At 45.2% G+C, this 12,957-nt stretch overlaps 1 protein-coding gene across 1 annotated transcript; it reads left to right on the top strand.

The window, feature by feature from the left end:
• Positions 1 to 275: 275 nt before the first annotated feature.
• On the top strand, positions 276 to 12,650 carry H1-8 (H1.8 linker histone). Its single transcript, XM_085627554.1, has 5 exons — positions 276 to 492; positions 1,834 to 2,114; positions 2,499 to 2,655; positions 5,320 to 5,366; positions 12,359 to 12,650. Exons 1-5 carry the CDS (start codon positions 402 to 404, stop codon positions 12,569 to 12,571), a joined length of 789 nt encoding a protein of 262 aa, XP_085483680.1. The 5' UTR covers positions 276 to 401; the 3' UTR covers positions 12,572 to 12,650.
• The last annotated feature ends 307 nt before the right edge of the window (positions 12,651 to 12,957 follow it).

Raw genomic sequence — 12,957 nt, 5'->3', positions numbered from 1 at the left:
CGAATTGTACAAATGTGGTGGTAGGCCTGACCACTTAACATAGAATGTTGCCGATCTTATTTTTTTTAAAGTAAAAGTAACTGCGAGAAACATCCTCAAATCCCCGAGCACGCCCCATGAGGCCACGCCCTTCGCTCATACCACGTGCAGGAGGCGTGACGTCTACGTTGCCCAGAGGTACTAATGACTTCTGAGCCTCACCTGTTTCGTTAATTGCCCGGTAGCGTTAATTACCCAGTCGAGGTGGGTATAAACTCAGTGTATATAAACCACAGGCCCGTGCACACTGCCCAAGAGCCTTTCTGTGTTGTAAATTATACTAGTCGTGCTATAAGAGACTTTTTTTTATTTTATTCTATATTTCGGTGGGGTTTTGTTTTTTACCGTCTTTTCTCAGCAAAATGGCTTCTAAGAGGATTGCCGCTGCTACCGCCGCCGCTGCCGCCGCCGCCACCGAGCCCGACTCTACCAAAGCAGTGACTACTAAAGCAGGTGGGTTTTGTCATCCTGTAATATTTAATTGTATACAAATATCTATTGGTTGGGGTGAGGCTTCAATGTACTTCGTCATAATGTTCTTAAACGTGCTTGTCAAACTGCATGCTCTTAGTAAATGTTTATAACTGGAAATAAATGTGGTCTGGTTTGCATGTCGTATTTTTTAAGCGCGTGTTTTTAGAGTTTTTACAAAGTTGCGCCTAAATTTAATTGGACTAGAGGTATTCTTCATTTCGACACCAAATATTTCCCATAAAAAAAATACATTATAACGAACATTTTATAATGGCTTTTGTCAAGTGTGTCCAAGGAAAAAAAAAACGGTGGGGTGGGAGCTTAAAAGCGAACAAAACTGTTTAGTTCGGCTTCTCTGCTGCTAATAAAGTGCGCCAGATTTTCAAATTTAGATGTGGTTGTTCCCTCCCTTGAAGTACTCGTGGTCGGCTTCGAACACTGGTCTTCTAAGACTCCTTAAAATGGCGGCCTCGTGCAGCCTACGGCTGTCGGAGTCGGACCGGTGGCTTCCTGGCACGTGAAGATATCCTCTACACTTTAGTGTAGACGACCGAATGTGAAGCAACACTAAAAACCCAAGGTTGTGCAAACCTCTCGGGTTTGAAATGGAGCATGCGGGGTTCTCGAATGCTGCTGACGTCAATTGTGCCAAAAAAGAGGGCCTGTACCCGGGGCGAGTAAGACTTCACTGTCTTGTTTAACCTGCCCACAACTATGTAGACTCTTTAACTGGCTATTAACCCCCACTCCCCCATTACATTCAAGCCAACGGGGGAGGGTACTTGAGCGTATATGCTGTTTTTGCTTTTATTCTGTTAATACTTTTGCTCTCCAATGGAATGGAGACTTCACTCTCTAACCCTCCCTCTCAGATGTTACTCAGTGCTGGCCTGTATATTATAGCATTGCACCTCTGGTTCCTCGGTGCACAGGGCTCCTTTTATACTCCGCCAGGGCCCCTTTGTATACAAACATACATGGCTTCAACTAGCATGAGTATCTACCATGTGAGAAACCATTTTCAGGCTCTGATGTTGGAGCCCTCATTTTGGAAATGGCCCTCCTGTGCATTTTACAGGTGTCTCCCATTGCCTTATGATAGAGGTGGTTCACTTTTCTAAGTAGCTAAACAATTCAGCCAATATGTACATTTGTAGGTTGGTTTTTTTTTTTTTTTAGAATTGCTGCAATCCATTGTATGATCTCCTGTTCACATGTAGCTTTTTTTTTTTTTTAAAACCTACCGTGCTGCTCTTAACCAAATCCTTGGGAAGCTTTGTCACCCTAAAATGTGAGTAACATTGGATTTTGCATCAACAGCTGGCGAGGTGAAGGCTAAAGCCCTCAAAATACCGAAAGCAACAGATGCCCCTCTTCACCCTTCAACCTTGAGCATGGTACTGGAAGCCCTGAGGAAGAACACTGACCGCAAAGGTGCTACGGTCCCTTCCATCCGTTCCTACATCCTCACCACCTACCCGTCTGTTGACTCCGTGCGGCTCCGGGTACTGCTGAGGCGAGCGCTCGGGAAGGGCATGGATCAGGGCCTTCTGATCAGGCCAACCAACTCAACAGCGAAAGGCGCCACAGGAAGGTTCAAGGTGAGCTCATGACCGGACCCCTTGCCAGTTAAATGATCTTGCTGAACTAGGTTATAGAGTTCTTCTTTCAGTGTGTTTTGGGGGCAGTACAACTGATGCAAGCCCAGCTTGTAGTGATCAACAATTGCAGTTAGTAGTTCTTGGCTTGTAACAAGAGGAGGAAGTGGGACTTTCTAGAGTCACTAGTCTCATACTCTGGACTCAACCTAGTTGCCTACCTTTACTTTATGCATGGGCATTACCTTTGTAACTTTGAACTAGTCCTGGTCGGTTTTTCTGATAGAATTGTGTTGCTCCTCCAGCCTGGGCTTCCAATAACCTGGTTTGGACTTGTGCTGGCCTGCTGTGCAACAAGTAACCTGTGTGCTTTTTATAACCCTGTAGCTGGCGCCAGCCAGACCAAAAACTCTGAAGAAGGTATCTGAGAACAGTGACCCAAATGGAGAACAGGCGCCCAAAGCCAAGAAAGTGGTGGCCAGGAAACCTAAAACTGCAGGAGCAGCTGCCAAGAAGCCAACTGCCAAGAAGCCAAAAGCACCCGGTAAGTCTTCTCCCACCAATTGGATGCTTGAGGGGTTCGCACCTGCTGAATCCTTAGACTATGAGCGTTCACCTTACAAGTTTCATGTTAGATTCCTTACCCATCTCCTTCCCTGATTGGAACTTCACTTGGGTCCTAAGGAGTGCAGTGCTGGCAGTCTTTACCATGGTAATTGTTAGTTTAAACCCAGTCACCCAGGTTTAACAATTCTGGGAGGTGGTGAATGGAAATTGCAGAGCAGGGTGTGCATATGTTGGAGTCGGTGTGGTGCTAAACTTTGTTTCATCGTACAATGTGATCTGATGTGTTGACATTAGGAAACTTGTTATGCACTTTATTTTGTAAAATACATTTGTCAATTTGGTTGCTTGCTGTTTCCAATCCTCTTAATCTGCTCTTAGTCTTACCCCAGTTGTAAATGTTTGCGCAGACGTACGTAAACTTACTCTACATTTGTGTGGTGGCTTGTTCGCACCTCCCTCTTGGCATCGTTTTTAGGTCTCGCCTATTCTATCCCGCAGGGATGGATAGGCGAGATTATAGTAAGCAGTCTGAAAAGTCTACCTAGCTGCGGATCGCGTACAGTTCATGTGAACACAACCACGCGCATTCTTTATAGCTTCCATTTTCTACCAGACACTTCGGGCGCGCCACGCTCTCCTCTGTTGCCACACCTTCAGCTCACCAGGCTGCACACCCCCTCACTCCATATGGTCTCATGCCTTTTCTTTGCTCTCCGCCGCGCGTTCTCACAGGCTCTACGCCCACGCGTCTCTCCCCTTCCGTGTAGTTCCGCCCCGCCTTCTTTCTCGCATTTTTTTTTTGTGCTTTGTGTGACGGACTACTTTACCTCATGCCTATGAGTTTTGCATGCGTCTATTATATTTACTTTGAGGTTTTTTTTAATTTAACTTTACACACCCAAACACGTTCATTGTTTCCTTTCCTTACATTCTTATGCGGGGGGGGAAATCACTCTCCACAAACAGCATATTTATCCTGTCTCGCCTCTGTTTTGCTGTCTGCCCTCGTCTTCAATAGTTTCCAGCCTCTGTTCTGCTTTACGCATCTAAACACATATGCTTTTGTCTGAGTTTCCTGCTTACTTTCTCATGCAAAACAAACCAAAAAATCCCACTCTCTACAAACAGCACTTTTATCCTTTTATTCTGTTTTGCCTCACACAATGCCCTACACACAGACCACACAATGCCACCTCACTCACTGCCCTACACGCATTAGACCCCCCAAACTGCCGCCTCACACACTACCCCACAAAATGCCAACTCACACACTGCCCTACACACTTTAGCCCCCTCACCCTCTGCACCCCCTCACCCTCAAATAAGAATACAGTTTACTTCCAAGACATTTACGTGAGCCAGTGTCAGATTTGTGTATTTTTCCAATACTAATACAGCCTTTAAAGAAAATAGAAATACAGTCACTGACCACACACACTGCCCCCTCTCACACAGACCACACACTGCCCCTCTCACACAGACCACACACTGCCCCTCTCACACAGACCACACACTGCCCCTCTCACACAGACCACACACTGCCCCTCTCACACAGACCACACACTGCCCCTATCACACAGACCACATGCACTGCCCCCTCTCTCAGACCGCACACTGCCCCCTCTCACACTGACCCCATGACACACTGCCCCCACATACACTGCTCTCACACATTACCCACTCACAGTACTTTAGGTCACACACTGCACCCTTACACAGCCCGCACCCTTACACATTCACACTGTGCCCTCATACAATTACCTCACACACTACCCCCTAGTTCGTACGATGTCAGTAGGTGCCTTTTCTAAATTTTAACAAACTAACGTTACAGGATCAAAGCGTTTCTAAACGCATCGGTAGATTTTTGGTTTTTTCATCTGTTAATGTCTATTGGTGCTAGGTGTTTTGTGCTTAAATTAGAATTATTGTACTTTTAACAAATGAACAAAGTTCACGTGGACGTTGTCACGCACCACACGCTCCCTCTGTTGCCACACGCTTTCAGCTCACCAGGCTGTACACCCCTCACTCTCCATATGGTCGCCAACCTTTTCTTTGATCTCCGCAGCGTGTTCTCACAGGCTCCTCCCCGCCCACACGTCTCTTCCACCTTTCACACTTCAGTTACCAGTTTTTCTTCACCAGAGCAGGATTAAAATGTTTTCTTTCATGGCCTGATTACATATGGTAGTTTTTCACTTCTGCAACTACCTTTCCTGTCATTCATTACATAATGAGGTGGAACACCTCACTAGGTAAAGGTTGGGATGAGGAAGTGGCCCTATGAGGTAATTGCACATGGGATGCTCTGACACAGGCTTAGTTACCGTTTGCCCTTTTGGACAGCTTTCTGAGGCATAGTTGCCGAAAGGACTCATCTGGGTATGATGAAACGAGGCCATATAGGTCCATCCCTAAAGTCTGTTTTTTATTCTCTTGTTTTGGCCCCTTTAAGTGTATATGCCGCACTTCATTCAGGCACCGTGGCATTACTTGGACTCCAGCTGCTATGTTGTAGTGGTTCATTCGTGTTTTGACCATGTTGATGGATCTGTTGCTGCTGCATAAAATCCTACCTCTTATGATCTGTTGTACCTTAACATGCTACAGCACCTACACAGCTATTTGTCTTCTGCAGGTGATGCGGATAAGAAGACTGTGAAAAAAGTGGCTGCCAGTAGTAAAGTAAGTTGCTTTTGGCTTTCATCTTGAACTACCCGGAGGCTAATCTCTGCACTGATGCTTAGTATGTACCCCTTTACAGTGGGGGGGGTACAGGAATTAATGGGCCTGTGAAACTTAGTACAGCACATTCTACAACTTGCTGTATTGTTTGCAACTTAGTGGTTTCAACGGAGGGAGGCCCTTCAGCCAGTGTATGACCTCTCGCAGCTCTGCTTTTGGTATTAACTGGATTACAGTAGCTCAAACTAGAAAACTAGCTGAGACCGGATTAGTTTTGCCTGGTGGGCAAATGTATTGAGCTTTGTAGCAACGGCAATGTGTGTACATATATATATATATAGGCCAGACTTGCATTTGGAGCAAATGACCCTTGCTGCGACTGGAGGAGCTAGTGTCTCCACATGCATGTGCACCATTGACTTGCAGTTCTCGTGGCTGCTGAGTTCCGGCTTGGAGCAGAACCATGCTCCATAAAGAGGCTTACCTTCCTGCTACTGTAGCTTTGGGGTTTAATCTTACTTCATAAGCCCTTGAGGCATGAAGCCAGAATGTAGAGATGCAGGCATTTAAAGCCTACAAGTCTGAGCCGTGTCCACACCATAGAACACATTGACACTTAAGTACGGGGAAGCCAGTTGGCAAGTTTCTTTCTTTTTTTTTTTTTTTCTTTTTTTTTTTTTCTTTGATCGATGGAAGTCACTTCAATATTTCTTTATCTGGGCAAATCTTTCTGGCTATGACACAGCCCAGTGACTGGGCATAGTTGTGGGCAGACTATGTGCATGACTGTTGGAACAGAAATTTCAACAGCCGAAGTATTTGATTTAATGGGTTGAGTTTACTTTCTAAAACAGCGTTTTTCTTTACTGAACTCTTGGTGTCCTGGTGCTAGTCCAGCTTCTGAGCACCTGTGTCAAGATGTACTATTGCAAGGAGGTGCACTATGATGTGACTAGCTGTCACTTGCTGGCTTATGAATTCAACATTCCTGTTCTATCCCATAGATGTGGGACACTTGGTAACCACCTTGTAGATGTTCACACTTTATCATAGCTAGGTGCTTAATTTTTTTTTTTAACTGAGTTTAATATAGCGCGAACTTTACCCGAATCGGGTATTGGGGTGCTTTACATAGCCAGTCAGTGATAACTTTATTTCGGTCATAAGACCATAAAAGTACAATAAAGTAAGTTATGATTATTTAGCAGAGAAAAAAGATAAAAGCAAAGAAAGCATTACTTTAGATAAAACTCATCCTTCTCCGCCATATAAAAAGCGGGAAACTGCATAAACAATAAAAGGATCAGTGTCATAAGTAAATACTCTGCAAGCTTGTACACATTGTCTGAGCCCCAAATTTTTGCACAGAGGAATAAGCAAACATTTTCGAGTCATGCTATATGCTGGACAAAAGAACATAATGTGGGTGACATCTTAATTACAAGTTTTGCAAGCTGGGCAAATGCCCTCCATCAGTTTTCCCATCTAGATGTAAGCGCCCTGATTGGGAGAGAGCCATGTCTCGGCTGAATATATAATTTTCTTGCCAGAGGAGGCTGTACTAAATCCAAGAACCTCCAGCTTAGAATCCGTTTTCACCATTAAGAACTCAGAGGTCAGCCTGCCCAGGAAAGCTGAGCAGCATAGTATTTTAGAGTTATATAATCTTAACAGCAGCCAATATCTCGGACCTTTGGAGTCCTCACGCAGCTGGTACCCGGAGAATCCCATAGTTGGGGCAGACCAACTTGATAGAGGGGAGTCTTTATATGGAGTAGCCATGGTATTTTCTTATAGTTTAACTGTCCCCAGATTGCATTAAAGTCCGCTTTAAAAAATGCAAGCTCAGGGACAGACCAAAGCCTTCTCCAATAAAGTAATGGTCACGCAGCCGCCAATTCATTGACTGGTTCCATGTCCAGGTGCAGTGGTATAAGAGGCGTGCTCTGGGGGAGACCAACCAGACCACGCATAAAGGCTTGTTCTACCTTCCGTAAATTGGATGTATTTGTGTGGCCCCAAAGTTCCGCAGCATACAAGGCTGCTGACCTCACCTGTTTTATAAATCTCTAATACAGGGGTGACTGGTTTAAATATAGAAATTCTATGGAATCTTCCGATACCCCCCCGTTATCTGGGATAGCCTCAGGGAAGATTTGGCTACTTGAGCATCCCATTCGAAGTGCTCAGTCAGTGTGACTCCCAGATATATGAAGGTCTTAACTTTCTAAGGGAACACCACCTAATGCAGGGTTCGGGCGTGTGTGCCTCAGGATTGAAGATCATAAACTTAGTTTTCCCCAGGTTGATCTCCAATCCCCTCAAGGCGCAAAAGGTCAAACCCATCCAGGACCCGCTGGATGCCCGATGTCCGCGACAACAAGGTGTCGTCCGCGAACATCAGGGCGGGCACCCGACCAGAGGCCAAACGCGGGGCATCATTATCCCTGAGACGGTTTAGTTCATCGATCAATCCATTTACATATAGGCTGAACAGTGTAGGGGCCAGTACACAACCCTGGCGTACCCCCCTGAGTTACAGGGAAACTAGCTGATAGTTCCCCATTCTTCCCACACCTCACCTGTGCAAAGTTCCCTGTATGGAGACGAACCAGCACATCAAGAAGGTAGGATGGGAGACAGAGTTCCTTCAGCACCATCCAAAGTTTCTCCCTGGGGACCAGATCAAATGCGGCCCACAGGTCCACAAAAACAAGGTAGAGGCTGCCACCCTCCACTCTTGCAGTTTTCCAATACAGGACCTGGAGCCAAAGATCTGGTCCAGGGTAGAAATACACATTCTAAAACCGGCTTGTAAGGCAGTCAGTATTTTGTTCACCTCCATCCAGTCTAATAATCTGTTCAGTAGAATTCGGCCCAACAGTTTGAGTGGTGTCCAGTAAACTGATGGGTCTATAGTTGGATGGGGCTAATGGGCAGCCCTTCTTAAAAATTGGAACAATCTCTGCTCCAAACCATGTGTCCGGCAATGCGGAACCTTGCTGAACCGCATTAAACAGAACAACCAGGTATGGAGCCCAGATATTAGGTTGAGAACAGAAAAGGTCCCCCGGGAGCTTATCAAGTCCTGGTGCTTTATTTAGGGGCAGTCCCTCAATTGCAGATTCCACTGCCTTAAAAAGAAATTGAGTCTGGGTAATTAACCTCCTTCCTATCCTGAGGTTCCTGTGAACTAGTCCCTATCAGAGTGCCCGAAAATCCCAGCTGACTATAATCGAGGCAGAGTGTAAGGATACAGAAGTCCCATGAGATGGTGTATTAACCTGTTCCTGGCACACAAATGCCCTCAACTCAGGACTTTAATAAAGTTCTTTTAAAATGAGCCTCCCACACTAGGGGAGCAATATTTGGGACCCCTTCCTCTCGGTCGCCTCTCAATGTTGAAGAGGCAATGGCCCAAAAAGTCTTAGAATCCTTGGAGAGGAGTGCTTGCCTCAGATCATTCAATCTGGATTCCTCCCACTCTCTCTTGGCCCTGGTCAATTCCTCCTTATACAGTATTCTAGATGCTCTAATTTTAGGGGTAACTTTAGATTTAAGTGCTGCAAGCATCTCTTTGCAATTTTACAGGCATGGTCATACCAGGGGTGTTCTGGGCCTTGACTGCCCAGTCCCAGGTAGCTGGATAGAATATCTCCCCTAGACTCGTAGTCTACTTCTATGTATCTCTGTGGCCTGCCCAAAAGAGACCAGACCCCCCCCCCCATTTCACTATTGAGTGGCAATCTGATAAATTTCTGCAAGACTAGTCGGTGAATCCAGACATGTTGGCCATTTAACCCTTCTCCTATTAGATATAATAAAAGGTGGTGCAGCCAGCTTTGTACTTGGATCTGGGTTGGATAAGCCAAATGCACCAGGCTTAAGCGTCAGGACCAGGGCATTATGGTCACTATCGTGTCTTAATACAACCCTAAAGTCTTTGAGCTTATCCCAGTGCTTAGCTTCCAGTAAAATGTAGTCGAAAATGGAAGTACTATTAAACCTATTATATGTGGGTAGACCAGAGCTAGCATTATCAAACCTTCCATTGCACGCACGCCCATCAGGACATTGCAAGTGTGAAGGATTTGATGTGCAATACCAGCTTGGTCCAAACCCTTACTGGGGTAATCGCGGGGGCTGGAATGCACCCAAACTAGTCGACTTCATCTTGGTTGTCCTGATCAGGAATACTCAAAGGTTCATACTGGCAATTGAAATCGCCACCCAGACTTATCGTTATTGAGGGATCAAGTGACTGCATGAAAAGGTCAAGTGCGATAATGCTTGATTCGTTTCCATTCGTAGTAGGCCTACAATAGATATTTATAATGGCCACTCGTGACTTATCAGGTAAGATTAATAGAACACATTGGATGTCTAGGGAGTTTGTTCCGAGCTGAATGGCCTGTGTTCCTACCCAGATAGGCCCCCCTGAAGGGCGGCCCTTGCCCCTGGATACTGCAGGAATATCAAAGGTCGCAAAACCATGACATAAACTCCCTTACAGGGCCCAGGTCTCTTGCATCAAGCAGATGTCATACTTTGCCATAAAGGTGAACCACTCCAGTACTAATTTATTCTTTAATCCCGCTATGTTCCATGAGAGAATCTTTATACACCCTTGCATCACTTTTTCAGAGCCTTGCTCACACCCCTGTTCTTTTAAGGGGCCCTGATCTCGAATACCTTCTACTCTTTTTCACCCTCCTAGTGTCAATAAGGCAAGGATCATCGCCAGAGGGTAGGGACAAAATATTCTCCGCTAATCCAGAACCATCCGTGCGTTCACTATTACTCGATTCTAGGATAGGGGTTTCAGTGTTAATCAGTCTACCTCCTCTAGGACACTAAACCTGTTCCAATGGGCATATGACTGAAAAGGCAGAATAGGATTTGAGGGGCATTCCACAGGTGACTTCCAATGTCGAGACCCACTAGGTGGCAAATAATGGTTCCTATCATATTTGGGCCTCTGCATACAATTCAGATTAAAATTTGGAGTAGGGTAGAAATAAGACAGATGCAGTGGAAATATCTGGGAATTCCACCAAAGGGGTTCTACAGATATGGTCCACTGCGGAAAGGTCCCTAAAGTTTATTGTTATAGCATCTCCTGCCACTGTTTTGGGACCCCTTCCAATCTATTCTTCACACCGCCAGAATTTCCCCTGAAATATATTAGGAGGGAGAGGTCTGTCTATGCTCAACCACTGAATACATTTATTTTTAAGATTAGTCTTTTTTTTTTTGGTTCCCCCCCCCCCCCCCCCCTCTAAGAGCCGGAACACCTACTAGAACTACCACCTGGTTGGGCTTCTGGGGGCCAGTTTATAGAAGGCAACTGGGGAGAAACTGCCCTGGACTGAGCAGATCTCGTTGGCATAGGTGTACCAGTTTTTTGCAAGATTGCATCCTCCTTAGAATGTGGTCTAGAATTATCGGATGGAGCCCTTGTAGACTGGGAAGTAAGACCTAATAACATTTGAAGCAGGAGGGGGTGGTGGCATGGAGCTTATAGGCTTGTGGATACTTGTTGTTACCCCTAAGTTTGTGTTCTGAGCTACTGGGATATCGACTGTAACTACCCCCAAACTACCAGATGCAGAAGATGGTATCTTATCCTGGGGAATTATGGACTTCGTTGTGCCCCCCCCCCCCCCCCCCACCCCCCCATTTAGAATGGAAATAATTCGATCTAGTTTTGAAACTATAGGTTTAATATGGGTGGCAATAGTCTGTTCCAAGCATGCCTGAAGATCAGCCACCATGTTGGTGACCCAACATGGCACCCGTAATTGGGGATGCAATGTGCTATCAGATGGGGGTCACCAAATTGTGGCTGGCCACTTTTTTTTACCTAGTTTTCGTTTTTTTGGGGGAAACTATTTTTTTTTCTCAGCTTAGGTCCTGGCTTCCCAGATTTCACAATTAATGCAGGGGGGGGAAGGAGGCAGGATAGAATGAGGGTCTTCAACATTACTAGGAAACTCCACTAGAGCCTGCCCTAGTTCCTCGTCTCTTAAAGATTCGGAAGGAATCCGTGAACATGGCAGCTCAACATAAGTGGGTACAAGGTGAGATTCAAAGACCGTAGGATCAATGGTAATTGCTGAGAAATCCCCTCCATATCTTGTGAGCATACTGTGGGAGTAAGGGTTAGTCTCCTTTCAGTATTTTCGACTGCAGTGGCCACAACTCCGATTGTTTGCATTTTATCAATGGCCGTGAGTGTTGGTAAAGGCTGAGGCAATGCTGCATGTAATCTAGTATTTGGGCGGGGCACAGCAAGCTTTGATATCTTGCCCGATTTGCTCATTTTCTTTTAACAGTGGTATATAAGCACATAGCACCAGTTACTACATGAGGACACATTGATTTTTGTTAGGCACAGGGAGATTAAGTGATTTGCCCAGAATCACAGTATGTTCAGTGTCATTGCCAAGACTCGAACCCAGATCCGAGGTCTGCCACCCTAGGCGTTAGGCCAACTCCTCTCCCAATATTGAAATTTGTCCCTAATGGGGGTGGGGGGCAACTAAGGGTACAGTTTCTAGTCTGCACACAGACTGAGCTGGGCCTTGATTAGTCTGCTAACTTTGTCACTTTTGACTTTCTTCATTAAGGCTTCCCAGGAATGTCGCTAGTCTCTTTGCAGCTCCCCTTAAGTAACCATTACAAGAAGGATCCAGTAAACCTAGGTATACAGAGTGGGAACAGATAGATCAAGAAATTTGCAACCCTATGCTATGGTGCAATTACACCATGGTAAAGATGGCAATACTTCCCAGTTGCCATGTGAGTTTGCAGCATAAGACCATAGTATGAAGAGAATTGTTGGTGCCTGTCATGTGTTGATTGTGGAGACTGCTTTGTTGTACTTGTAACTCTCTTGGACAATCATAGGAGTCTGGTGCTACATAACTGCTGATAAATGCTTGTTATGCACTCTACTATGAAGCATTTCAATAGTGTTACTTCTCCCACAGGGTGAGACGGCTGTTCCCAAAGCGAAGGTGAACTCTGACAAAGCTAGCAAAATTCCAGCAAAAAAGCCCAAGGAGAAGGTGGCTGCCAAAGGAGCAACCAAGGAAAAGGCCAGTGAAAAGAAGGGTGAACAGGCAGCAAAGGCTGCACCCACAAGCAAAGACAACACAGATAAGGACTCTGCCAAACCTACCGCCAAGCGTGGCAAGAAATAGTTATGAAACCATGTTGGTTATTTTAATTTATTATAATGCAAATTATTTTTACTATTCAATAAAGGTTCTGTTAACTTAACCAGAATACTGACCTCGCATTTTGTAGCTTTTGGTTGCTTTTATTTTGTCTGTCACCATTACTACTATGAGTATACTTATGAAGGCTCAATGAGTATACTTATGAAGCCTCATTCTTCTGCCACTCCCTTGCCCTTATCCACTGCATTCTAAAAATGGACTCTACACTTACTTGCCACAGTGATTACATGGAGTATGCTTGTAGCCTACATAACCTCAGGTTCATATTTTAATGTATGAAATCCTGGTTACTTGTATGGATGAATGCAACCTAGATTAGCACAACTGGTTAATGGTTTAGGTGTTTC

The sequence above is a fragment of the Triturus cristatus genome, chromosome 9 (assembly GCF_964204655.1).
Source record: "Triturus cristatus chromosome 9, aTriCri1.1, whole genome shotgun sequence".
Taxonomy (NCBI): Eukaryota; Metazoa; Chordata; class Amphibia; order Caudata; family Salamandridae; genus Triturus; species Triturus cristatus.
This window is presented reverse-complemented; position numbering and strand designations above follow the sequence as displayed.

Bases quoted from the DNA above. Each gene is read 5' to 3' on its own strand.
- H1-8 (XM_085627554.1), top strand. From the start codon at position 402: ATGGCTTCTAAGAGGATTGCCGCTGCTACCGCCGCCGCTGCCGCCGCC. The intron at 2,656-5,319 runs GTAAGTCTTCTC...TGTCTTCTGCAG, and splicing joins CAAGAAGCCAAAAGCACCCG to GTGATGCGGATAAGAAGACT. The intron at 5,367-12,358 runs GTAAGTTGCTTT...CTTCTCCCACAG, and splicing joins AAGTGGCTGCCAGTAGTAAA to GGTGAGACGGCTGTTCCCAA.